Genomic DNA, 12,873 nt, shown 5'->3' on the forward strand with positions numbered 1-12,873 from the left:
GCCAACACTGCAGGGGGTGGGTTTACCCACTAAGCCACGGTGCTGGCTCCCAAAATTTTTTAAAAGATTTATTTATTTATTTGAAAGGCAGAGTTACAGAGAGAGAGGGGGTTAGACACACACACACACACACACACACACAGAGCGCTTCCATCTGCTGGTTCACTCCCCAGATGGCCACAATGGCCAGAGCTGGACCAGTCTGAAGCCAGGACTCAGGAGCTTCTTCTGGGTCTCCCACATGGGTGCAGGGGCCCAAACACCTGGGCCATCTTCTGCTGCTTTCCCAGGCACATTCGCAGGGAACTGGATCTGAAGTGGAGCAGCTGGGACTTGAACCACTGTCCATATTGGATGGTAGCATTGCAGGGGGCAGCTTTAACTGTTACACCACAGCATCAGCCCCTGGAGTGAATTTTTTAGGTTATCTCTTCCTCCCCTTCCTCACTCCAAAATCAAAGTTACAAAAAACAATTGCCAGTTTACTGGTGGAGGAATAATAATTTGTAACAGGCAAGTACAATGAAAGGTTTTCCTTGAATGTGGTAAATACACGCTTTCAGGCAAAACCATCTTTTCCAGTGAAAAATGTAGATGTATCCATGAAGCACCTTGGGTAGCGCATGAAACCTGCATTCAAGCTTTGGGCCCTTGGACAATTCTTCAAACTTCAATTTCCTTGTCTAGGAAATAGGGATGTTAATTGAGTGCCGTGAGGATCAGTGAGATGATGCGTCTGAAAGCATTTTGCAGGTGAGGTGTATTATGTGAAAGGGAGCAGTTCAGCCACTTTGATTTACTCTGGGAAGTCTGCTCACTGAGTTTAAGGGGTCAGGGAATCTGCTTGGGCCCCAGCAGGAAACATAGAACATGGCTACAGGGAAGGCCACCCAAGCCGGGAATTTAAGGTAAGTTGCAGTCTGATTTTGGGGACTTTGTAGGTGGACGGGCAAGGGTAAGGTTCAGTCCTCAAGGAACCACAGGACCTTGACTGCCTGAGACTTGGCAGTGCAGGGGCTTCGGTAGCTGGTGCAGTGAGGATGGAGGAGGGGCCAAAGCCAGGGGACTTCTCCTGATGACCAGAAGTCAGGGAAGCCCCTGGGCCTTGGACTTCCCTGGAGAGAAGGAGAGAGAAGGAACCCCCAGAGAGTGAACAGTTCTGTTAGGGAGACTGGGTGAAGCCCTAGGAGACTGCTTCAAACGGAGTGTGCAGGCTCACCCACTCCCCAGCTGCTGCAGCGGGCACTCCCAGAGAAATAAAGCTGAATCCCCCCCCCCCCCACCAAAATCCTGGTCTTAGAGCATAAACTTTGACCCCCAACACAATACAGTTTAAAAGTCTCTCCTGCTTGTTTAGTCTTTCTCCTATCCTGCTGTCTGCATGTTTTCTATAAAGGAGGAATCGTGATTGTCACAGCCCCAAATGGTGACTCATGGGTGATTGTTAATTTGGAAAGTAAGGACCAGAGACTCACCCAGGCTCCCATAAGCCGCCGGGGTCGGGTGGGGGTGGGGAGGTAGCGGGTTGGTTTGCACTGGGAGCGAACCCTGAGACAGATCTCATGTGCAGGATGTTTTTTCGGGAGTTCCTTTGGGTTAGTTCCTGTTGAAGGGGAGGAAGGAAGTGGGATTGGACGGAGGAGAAGTCCAGCTGTGATGTCCGTGATGACAGCCTCGGCACCCCTGATGCCCCACTGAGGTCTCTGAAGCCGGAGTTGTCCCAAGGGCGAGGTGGCTGTCACACGGACAACTCCGGGCCAGCTGGGACACGCCCTCCCTCATGGCCCTGGGACGCACTGCTGCCCACAGCCCCAGGGACTCTGACTTTCTCCCTTCTTCCTCTTGCTGTTCACTCTTCCGCACTCCCTTGCATGTACTGTCTCTGCTGCCTCTGTGCGCTGGTCTGCTCTTTCCTGGGCACCACATGTATGAGCCTAGTGTATTCTAACCAGGATCTAAATAGGGCCCATTCACGTTGACATAGGTCTGTGATTTCCCAACTGTATTCCATGGAACCCTAGGTCTGGAGCTGTTAGTATGTCCTTCGAAAGCTGGGTGAACCATACTTGTGGGGCCACTGCACTTGTCTCTGTGTGTGTTTGAAAACTGCCCAGAACAGTACATACACACATACATCACACACACATAGATATACACACGCATTTATGTGTATGTTTAGCCCTCTGTATTGATGGGTTCCATAGCCATGGGTTCAACTAACTACAGATTGAAAACATTTGGAAAAACATTATGTCTGCATTGAACTTTAAAAAAAAAGATATATTAATTTATTTATTTGAAAGTCAGAGTTACACAGAGAGAGGAGAGGCAGAGGGAGGCAGGGAGGAAGGCAGCAAGGGAGGGAGAGAGAGAGAGAGGTCTTCCGTCTTCTGGGTCACTCCCCAATTGGCCACAAGGGCCAGAGCGTGCCGATCTGAAGCCAGGGGCCCAGGCTCTTTGCCATTGATCTGCTGCCTCCCCATTTGCACTGGCAGGAAGCTGGATTGGAAGCAGAGGCACTCCGATATGGGTGCTGTGGGTGTCCCAAGTGGCAGCTTAACCTCCTGTGCCACAACCCTGGCCCCAGATGGTTGCGCTTTGAAGTATAAGGCACACTCCCCAGCTGGACCAGCCACATCCCACATGCCTACGCGGCAGCCAGCGCAAGGGAAGGAGTCTTTAAAATGAGAGAAATTACAGGAGGTGTCCTTGTTACTTAGAGACAGATCCACACTGTGGAAGCCAGACAGGAAAAAGTGAAAGGCCCGCTCTTCCTTCCTCCCGTACCCCGTGCCTCCCCGGCTCGCTCCCCAGCGAAGTTACCAGCGAGCTGTGTGCCCTCCAAGGCAGGACCCAGACAGCGGCCTCTTTCATGGTGTGCCCTTGGAAGGGTTGATACTTCTCACTGTTTTAGTGCTGCAGTGAGCCAGCTTAGGGATTCCCGTGTGTGTTTGAGTGTGAGTGTGTGTTTATGTGTGAGTGTGTGTGTGTGTGTGAGTGTGTGTCTGCATACGAGTCCACAGTCCCTCAGGACGGACGCCTCCGGTGGTGTTTCTAGGTCAGAGGGCATGCACATTTTACACGGTGCTGGTCACCTTACAGAACGTTTTTCATTCCCTACAGGATGTTGCTAGGCTTTTATTTTTGTACCTTGCGGAGGTGAAAATGCACTTTGTTTTAATTTGCTTTTTAAAAAATGATTAATTTTTAAGCTTGTGGCAAAATATACATAACATTTACCGCTTCAATGATTTTTAAGAGGATTGTGCAGCTGTGTGGCATTAAGTATGCTCACACTGATGGCAACTATCATTATTTGTCTCCAGAATTCAACTTGCTTTCATTAGTCATTTTTAAAAAATATTTATTTATTTATTTGAAAGGCAGAGTTACAGAGATGGAGAGAGAGAGAGAGAGAGGTCTTCCATCTGCTGGCTCACTCACCAACTGGCCACAGTGGTGGGAGCTGCGCTGATCTGAAGCAGAGAGCTGGATCAGAAGTGGACCAGGGGTTGGCGCTGTGGCGTAGTGGGTAAAGCTGCTGTCTGCAGTGCGGGCATCCCATATGGACACCGGTTCGAGACCCAGCTGCTCCACTTCCAGTCCAGCTCTCTGCTATGGCCTGGGAGAGCAGTGGAAGATGGCCCAAGTCCTTGGGCCCCTGCACCTGCATGGGAAGACCCAAAGGCAGCTCCTGGATTGGCGCAGCTCCGGCCATTGCGGCCAATTGGGGAGTGAACCAGTGGATGGAAGACCTCTCTATCTTTCTCTCTCTACTTCTCTCTCTGTGTAACTCTCACTTTCAAGTAAATAAATAAATCTTAAAAAAAAAAAAAAAGATTCCCCTTTCAGGCCGGCACTATGGTGTAGCAGGTATAGCTGCCGCCTGCAGTGCCAGCATACCATATTTAAAAAAAAAAAAAAAAGAAGTGGAGCAGCTGGGACTCAAATCAGCGCCCAATATGGGTGCCACAGAGCTGGCCCCTGGTTAGTTGTAAAAGTAAACCTGCTGTCCTCCCCGCCTCTTTAAAATTAGGACACTTTCTACCTTGTGGGTCTACCACTGTCAATGTTGCAGATTTGGCTCAGTTCCTTTTATATTACAGTTAATTCCAGTCTTTACCCATAGCCTGCAAAGCAAGGGTGCCTGTTGCCTGTTTGCAGATGTTTGCAAATGCGGAAGCTAAAGTTCAGAGAGGTGACTTGCCTGAGGTCAGGTGGCTAAAGAGCAGCAGAGATAAGATGGGGCTCCTGCTCTGTACCCCTCCTGAGATTGAGGATTGAGATTGGGAAGTGGCACTGTGCTAAGGGTGGGCGAGACCAGCAGGAGGGAGTGCCAGGGGCAGTTTGAGAGACTTCAGGGGGAGGCTGGGGTGGAAGGGCCTGGAGGGTCTGGAGGGAGTGGTGCTCCTGAGTCTGGAGGAAGTGAGACGCTCTGAGTCTGGAGGAAGTGAGACGCTCCTGAGTCTGGAGGAAGTGAGACTTGGACAGGGACACGCTGTTCCCTTCTGCTCTTGTTGCATGAAATGTGGATAAAATTGCAGCTCTTGTGGGCTTCCCATCACGTCACACTGTGGCTACAGATGGGGGGCCTTTGGACGCTAATTTCAGGAAGTTTCTTGTTCCCCCTCCCCTACATTCAATCTACTACCAAGTGTGGTGGATTTGGCTTCTGTAGTCTCATTTCACTTCTCCTGCTCCCTTGCTGGAGCCCGGCCCCGGTGTCCGTGGTCTGTCCTGGCTCAGCTCAGCACTTCCACATTTGCTCCTCCAATTTCCCCTGCGTATGCAGCCTGTCGAATGATGGAGGTCGGCTGCTGGAGACACCAGGACGGCTCTTTCTTTCTGGGCGCTCCCTGCCTGGTTGTAAGTGCCCATCAGACTGCACCGGGGAGTGCGGCTTCCTGGCTCCGGAGCCTGGCGGCCCTTGCCTCCGCTGTTCTCTGGTTAACTCTGCTCAGATTTTGGAGGTCTGCTGAGATGACGGTTCATCCCTGGAATGACAGGCTTGGATGAGGGCTGTCAGTGGCCTCTTGTGGCACTTACGCATATTGTAATTTCCTGTTAGTCTCTGTGTCTCTGTCGGGGCTGCACGCTACACCTGCCAGGGCAGCTTTTAACATGCTGCTGCTGGGGCTGTCCCACCTCACCCCGGGCATCCTGAGCTAACTAACGAGGGTGAGGCCCAGGCTGTGGTGAGTCTAATGTGCAACCAAGGACTAAATAAGAAGCCCCATGGGGCCAGGGGCTGTCAGTCACCCCTTGGCACTGAAATGTTCAGATAGTTAAGGGCATTGTGTAAATGAATGGTGCAGTTCTTGGCAGAGATGCAGGCTCCCTTAAGGATAAAGACTGTCCACAGGAGGTGGGTATCTGGTGCCAGTTGGGGAACCAGCATCCCACGGTGAAATGCCTGGGTTTGGCTCTGCTCTCCACTTCAGCTCACTGCTAATGCGCACCTTGGGGTATAGGGGTGATGGCATAAGTATCTGGGTCCCTGCCACCCATGGGAAACCTGGGCTTTGACCTGGCCATTGCAGGCATTTGCAGAGTGAACCAGCAGGTGGGAGCTCTTCCTCTGTCTTTGTCTCTCTGCCTCTTTTTTTTTTTTAAGATTTATTTATTTGAAAGGCAGAGTGACAGAGAGGGAGAGACAGTGAGAGAAAGAAAAAGGGAGGGGGTGTGGGAGGAGAGAGAGATCTTCCATCTGCTTGTTCACTCCCCAAATGTCTGGAACTGCTGGTGCTGGGCCAGGCCAAAGCCAGGAGCTCAGAACTCTATCTGGGTCTCCCATGTGCTTGACAGGGACCCACGTACTTGGGCCATCACCCTCTGCCTTCCCAGGAGCATTAGCAGGAAGCCGAGTCAGAAGCAGAGTAACCGGGACTTGAGCTGGTGCTGTGACATGGGATGCAGGTGTCCCAGGAAGTGAGTAATGAGTAACTGATTCTTCAGCTCACACAGAGAAGGGCTGTAGTTCTCCTTTAGATTCATAGTGAACATTACACATTGAGACCCTTGTCACTTGTTTATGATGGACCTCCTTTGGAGGACTTCTCTCCTCCCTGTTCCCGCATTGAAACTAAATGCCATATTGTCAGAGGCCTAAAACCCACCTTCGAAAGATTGGTGTGTAATTTAAATTTTGCTGAAAGTTTCTTGAAATTTTCGTTACCCTTGAAGAGTAACTAGTCAACACTTCCGTTACCACCCCCGCCCCCCAAGAGCTGACTGTGGTCGCTCTGTCTGTGGTGTCTTCACTCTTCCTCCCACAAGCTAGAAATATTTTTTTCCCTCCAGTGTTCAGCAGTTGAACAGATTCCTTTAGCTTGCATATTCTATGCAGAGAGACAAAACCTGGAGCTAGCAGGGCAGGTTTTCCGCAGCGCTCTCCTGGGAGGCTGGGCTCATCTTCACACACCAGGGACCCTTTCTGAGGGGGCCCTTTCATGCAGGCACCAATGTGTACCAGACTCTTGGGGAGCAAGTGAGCATTCGTTTCTGTACAACGGCACCCATGTGGTGTGCAGAGAGAGGAGAAACGGGAGAAGAATGGGCACGTGCCGACACTGCAGTCCGTCTCTCTCTCTTTCTGCATGAGATCTGGTGTTAGACCCATGGAAGCACAAGGGATGGCTGGGGTCTTGGCCAAGGTCATCCAAGAAGATACACAATTGTCAGCACCCGTTAGCCAAAGGCCACCAGGGAACTGGTTGAATGTGCTGCTGTTTGCAGTGAGGAGGAATCCCCTTATTTTGTTTCACACCTTGGAGGGGCAGGTGGGGATGTCTCAGGCAGAGGGTATTAGGAAGGCTTGTTGTGGGACAGGGACTTGTGGTGTCAGGTGGCCTGGGGGGAAGGTTCAAGGGAGCAGGGCCTTGCTCAGGGTGAGTGTTCCCAGAAAGTGGGTGTAATCAGATTCAGTATCTGTACTAGTTACAGACTGCTCCAGACTGGGTGACCTAAACAACAGAAGCTGGCTCACGGTTGCAGGGCCAGAAGTCTGCGAGCACGGTGTGTAGGTAGGTCTCCTTTCCCCCGGGCTTGCAGATGGCCAGCTCCCCTCTGTGTGTGTGTGCCCCTGTTGTGTCCTTTGTGTATCCAGTGTCCTCTTCTTATAAGGATACCAGTCAGAGAGCATTAAAGCCCCATGCTAGCAGGATCACTTTTCTCATCACCTCTTTGAAGGCAGTTTCTTAATTATAGCCACATTCTGCAGCTTGCGGGCTGGGGTTTCAATATAAGACTATGGGAGGTGCACACCATCTGCAGCCAGTATCCTAAGACATCTCACCTGCAAGGAGTGAGGCTGAAGCTGGCATTGGCAGAGAAACATTAGCCAGGACAGGGGAATGTCTGATCCTCTGTGGCACTTGAACAAAGCTCATGTTTTGTCTGGGTTGAGATGTGATTATGGAGTAGTCTTATTTTGTCTTCATTCACCATGGTCACTGAGTGGCCTTGTCTGATGTTGATGATCTTTTTTTTTTAAAGATCTATTTATTTATTTGAAAAGCAGAGTTACAGAGAGGAAGAAGAGAAGGGGAGAGAGAGGGGGAGGGGAGAGAGAGGGAGAGAGAGAGAGAAATTTTCTATCTGTTCATTCACTCCCTAGATGGTTGCAAAGGCTTGGGATGGGTCAGGCCAAAGCCAGGAGCCAGAAGCTTTATCTGGGTCTCCCATGTTGGTGCAGGGGTCCAAGCTCTTGGACCATCTTATATTGTTTCCCCAGGCACATTAGCAGGGAACTGGATAAGAAGTGGAGCAGCCAGGACTTGAACCAGGGTCCAAATGGAAATGCCAGCACTGCAGGTGGTGGCTTTACCAATTATACCACAGTGCTGGCCCCAATGTTGATGGTATTTTAAAAATATTTATGGGTTTATTTAATAGGCGAGGAGGGGTGGAGAGAGAGAGAGAGAGAACCCACTCCCCAGTGCCTAGAATGGCTCTGACAAGGGTTGAAGCCAGAAGCTAGGGACTCAATCCAGGCCTATCACATGGGTGTCAGGAACCCAGTCCCTTGAGCCATCACTGCCGACTCCCAGCGTCTGCATTAGCAGGAAGCTGGAGTCAGGACAGAGGCAGGTATGGAACCCAGGCACTCTGTGTAGGACTCAGCTGTCTTAACCACTAGGCCCAGTGCCTGCCGCTGTGAACTGCACACACCCCACAGGACAACCCCATGGTCTAGCTTTGTGGGTGTCAGGCCACAGGTATGACTGAGAGAGCCAGGCCAGGCCTTGGCTGGTAGGAGATTTTTTTTTCCTCTTACAGTCTAGTAAAAACCATGTGCTTGGTCAGCCAATGCATCTTTCCCACCCTTTCCTACTTAGAAATTCTGGAGCCAACACTGGGTGACTGAGGAAGTGTGACAAAGTCTAGTGAGTCCCCTCCAGGAAGGGGGTCTGAGGGCCAGGCAGTGGAGGAAGCAGGTGTTTCCACGACTCCATCAGCTTAGGGCTTCAGCCTAAGGATGCACCCTGCTGAGAGAGAGCCATGGGGCTCATAGGATTGTGCTTGGCCCCCCAGTTCATCTTGTGTCTTAGTTACTGCTTGCCACGAATTCAAGGGCTTAGAACAGCATACATTTATCATCGCCGTTTCTTGGGCTCAGGTGTGTGGATTATGGCTTAGCTGAGTCCTCTGCTTAGAACCCAACCAGGCTGTGGCACAGGTGTTGGCCAGAACCAGGTGCTTATCCGAGGCTCAGCTGGGGAAGGAAATGCTTCTGCGCTCACTTAGGTTGAAGGTGGAGTTCAGTTCTTCATGGCTGTGGGAGTCAGGGCAGCTTGCTTTGTGAAAAACAGCAACAGAGAGAGGGAGACTTCTGCAGGACTAGTGCAACATTCTTAGGGTTTTGCAGTACATCTCATCCTGTTTGCGTAATTCCACTGGTTAGAGGCAAGTCCTGTCCACAAGCAAAGGACGGGTATTAAGCATGAGTATCAGGAGGCAGGATCTAGAGGGCCCGTCCGCCACACCTGGTGGTCCCCACCCTCTAGGGAAATGTGCAGAGTGTATTAAGGGATTCAGGTCTTGGTTGGCTGCAGGTTGAGCAACTCAGACAAGGAAAGGCAGGACAAAGGCACAGAGGTGTGGCTGGGGCCACAGCAAACCCTCTGCATGCTGGGAAAGCCTTTATTTTTGAGGGTAAATCCGATTTTCAGGATTTATACTTATCTACAGTGTAATTTGCTCAGGTGGTGACTGCTCTGAAAGGGGCAAGTCTGATAGGTTTGTGTAAATTCAGGAAGCCCAAGAGTAGGGGCACCAAAGAAGGACTTTAAGGGTAGGTGGACCTAGGAGGTGCTCCGGTTTGTGTCACCCCAAAAGATTAAGCTGAACCCCCACTGCAGCAGCAGTGGACAGTGGGACCTAATGAGACGACTTTAGGTCCTGAGGGTCCTGCTCTTGCAAATGGATCAATCAGGAAAATAAAAGGCATTGCGACTGCGCGTTCAATATTTTGCTCTCTCACCCCCTTGCCTTCCACCGTGGGAAGACACAGCAAGAGGCCCTCGGTATCAGCACCTTGACATCAGACTTGCTGGCATCCATAGCGGGGGGAGGGGGGGGCAAATGCATTTCTGTTCTTTCCAGATTACTCAGTCTGTAGGATTTTGTTATAGCTGCACAAATCAAACAGGAGGGTTGCCAGGGCTAGCAACTGTAGTTGAAAGGGGAAGAGGAGGGGGCAGAGAAAGGTCTCCGGCAGTTCAACACCGGAACCATGGCCCAGTAACAGCGCTCATGATAGGGGGGCTGAACTTGATACAGAAGCTCTGTGGTTAGGCAGAGAGGAAGCCACTGTTACCGTTCACATCCTCTTCCTGCCCAGCAAGGCCTCAGCCCAAAGGTCTGTAGAAGGCAGGTAGGGACCAGGCCCCGCTGGCCTGATTGTCGCCAGGTCTGAGTCAACACCAGGGAGCCATAGCAGACTTAGGAGTGGGTGTGGAGGCAATACAGGGAGAGCTGATATGATTCTATAGAATGTGTGAACATGGAGTGTTTTGCAGAATAAATCCTATTTGATGGTGGGTCTGGTTGAAAAGCTCCACTTAAAAAAAATGCCAGAAGCAAACAAAGTTATCCATGAACTAGATGTGCCAGACTCAATATCTGATCATAGTCTGAGCCACAGAAATGTCCCAGTGAATTCAAAATGATTGAAATCACACCAAACCTGCTCTCTGTTTACAGTGACATTGGATTAGAAATAGATAACAAGATATAATATCTAGAAAAACTCCAAAATCTGGGAGTTAAATAACATATTTCTAACTAATTCATGATCAAAGAGAAAAAAGTCACCAGGGAAGTTAGGTGTAATGCAACTTTTCAAAATTTGCATGATGCAGCTAAAGTTGTACTAAAAGGGAAATTTGTAGCTTTCGATGCTTATATTAGAAAAGGAAAATTTACAGTCAGTGCCTGAGGGTTCACCTGCTGAAGCTGGAGAGAAAAGAGAGAGTAACTCCAAAGTAAGCAAAATAAAAGAAACAAAGGTAAGAGCAGAAATCGGTGAAATAAGAGAAAAACAAGAAAATTACTAGGTTAAGTCATGTTGTGTGATGTATTATTCCTTCCTCCTTCCCTCTAGCCACACTGATTGGCCAATAATTCTTTCTCAGTGAGGGAAACAGTATGCAAGAGTAGTAATTACTTCCTCTCGCGTTGTGGATTTTTCCTCTCCTTACAGCCGGAGGAGACCGGTTCTCGCCAGTAGGTGGCAGCGCTGGCACCCGAACCAGGGCTCAGCTTGGGGACCAGTGATTGCCCCGGAATGAAACGGAGCCCTTTAGAAGAGAGTCAACTCCAGACAGAAAATCCCCACTCAAACTGAGAACACGAAAAAGCGATTTCACAAAAACACCTGCCCCCTAGAAGTTGCAGGAATCCAAGATTGACACAAGTGGCTGTTGGTTCTTTACGCGAACTGGCTGACCGGCTCGGGCCTCTCCCCATTGTAGGCAGATCTGGGCCTCTGTCCCCCCAGCTGGTTGTCATGAACCTCCATCAGATTCTCAAAGTGGACAGGGACTTAAAGCACGGAAGAACCAGAGGCGAACGCTCCACCTGACGCCGCTCGGAAGCGAATGGCGCTTAGGTCTGGGTGTAAAGGGGAAGTGGTCAAGGGCTCTCAGGTGGGGGTGAGGAGAGGTGGGCGGGGTGCAACCAGTCGCTTTTATATCATTTTTCTTCCTCAAGGACCGAGGCTGTAAAAAAATCCCTTTCTCTCTCTCTCTCTCTCTCTCTCTCTCTCTCTCTCTCTGGGGTCTTGTAGCAAAGTGAGGGACTGCACTTTGCAAGCCTACTGTGTGTGCCAAAGTGGTGTCTTCCATAACCCCCCTTTAAGGGGGCGCAGAAACTGTTGCTTACAGACTAAACTTCCAGGTGAGTTCCTTTGTGTAAATGCATCTTCCTTGATAAATAGCCCTTCGTTTGCTTCTTTGGGCTATGTCACTCGTCACTCAAGGGCCACCCTGTGCTCAAACCCACAGCCTAAGCCCCAAGGCAGAAGCCAACAGGATTTTGGGTGGAGCTTAATGGACACTGCGGGAACTTCACTTTTCCCCTCTGGCTCACGAGCGGGAGGAACGCGGGTCCCAACTCCTGCAGCTGCCTCGCTGCGGGGCTGATCCGCGGCGAGGCGGGGTCGGGTCCCACGTGGCTGCTGCCGCCGGGCTCGCCCAGGCCCCTCCCGGAGGCCACGGCGCGAACTGCAGAGGCTGCGGGCGAGAGGCGTGGGGCGGCAGGCGAGCGCCTCCGGACTCTCGGCCGGGCGCGCCATGGTTGGCGCCGGGAGCGTGCAGCGCCCTGCGGCTGCGGGCTAGCCCGGCCCGGCGGCCCCCGCTACTTCGCCCATTCCCTCTGCCGCCCGGGACGCGGAGCCGTTGTCGGGAGGATGAATCCCCGGAGCTGGTTCCTGCTGCAGATCCTCTGCCTCCTGCCCACGGGCGCTGTCCCGCGGCGCGAGGCTCCCGCTTCTGCCAACTGCGAGCTCAAGCCCCAAGTAAGACGCGCGGCGCGCGCGGGCTCGGTGGCCTCCCCGCACGTCCTGGGGGTGGTTTCCTTTCCAACCCTGCCGAGCACCGCGCACTCGGACCCCGAACCAACTCCTGGGTTTGGGCTTCCACTCGCACGGCAGCGCCTCCTTGCTCGTGCGCCTCTCAGCGCCCTGGGGGCTCCCTTGCTCGCCGGAGCGCAAACCGCTCGCTGCAAGCGACTCGGTGCCCTGGGCGTCTGCCCTCCGCCGGACCAGCGACGTCAAGGAAGGGCCCCCAGGGGCTCGCAGGCCTGCTTTGCAAGCAGATCCACGAGGGCGGAGCCGGGCTGGACCTTGGGCACTTTGCTTCGGAAGTTTGCTCTGTCCTGTTTTCCCCAAGTGTTTAATTTCACCTGCTCTGAGCAAAATGTTAAAAGCATTCCGCACGCTGCACCTTTCTATATTGAATGCCTGAGTTAGGAGGGACTCTGCGCAGCTGAAACCATTTTCCTTGTTTTGCGGCTTTGGGAATCGAGGCTCAGAGAGGGAACCTGTGTGTCCCAGGTGGCGGCGCATTCGCAGGGACCGCCGCCGTTTGACAGGCGCGATCGCGGTCGCGTCCTCCGCTGGGCGTCGTGCGGCAGAGGGAGGCCCCGGGGACCTGTTCAGGTCCACCCAGTTCTACAGGAGCAGAAGCGGAGCGAAAACGCGGCAGGTTTCCTTCTCCTGATGGGTTTTCTCACACTCGGAATTGCCTGCCGTCTTCAGCTCCCTCTCTTCCTAGCGTGCGGAGGTTGAACTTGGCGCGTTTCGGTCGGTGGTTTCGAGCTCCCTGCGTCCCTGCTCTGCGGAGGCTGACCCCAGGCTCCTAGACGCCAGGTGCT

The 12,873-nt window shown here is 52.1% G+C and overlaps 1 protein-coding gene across 17 annotated transcripts in view; it reads left to right on the top strand.

Moving 5' to 3' along the window:
- The first annotated feature begins 11,091 nt into the window (after window positions 1-11,091).
- TRABD2A (TraB domain containing 2A) overlaps window positions 11,092-12,873 on the top strand; it is an 84,449-nt gene continuing 82,667 nt past the window's right edge. For 4 of the 17 annotated variants that reach the window (XR_016229260.1, XR_011386507.2, XM_002709681.6 and 1 more), the window contains exon 1: window positions 11,449-12,016. Coding sequence is in view for 9 of the 17 variants with exons in the window: in XM_002709681.6 (XP_002709727.4) it covers window positions 11,909-12,016 (108 nt within the window). In the remaining 8 variants the exon portion in view is untranslated. Of the gene's footprint in view, window positions 11,111-11,140; window positions 11,398-11,444; window positions 12,017-12,544; window positions 12,869-12,873 lie in introns of those variants that run through there. The other 13 variants (XM_008254183.5, XM_008254185.5, XM_089326215.1 and 10 more) reach the window with 11 other exon arrangements.

Source organism: Oryctolagus cuniculus, chromosome 2, assembly GCF_051225735.1.
Source record: "Oryctolagus cuniculus isolate XC-2025 breed Fujian yellow rabbit chromosome 2, ASM5122573v1, whole genome shotgun sequence".
Taxonomy (NCBI): domain Eukaryota; kingdom Metazoa; phylum Chordata; class Mammalia; order Lagomorpha; family Leporidae; genus Oryctolagus; species Oryctolagus cuniculus.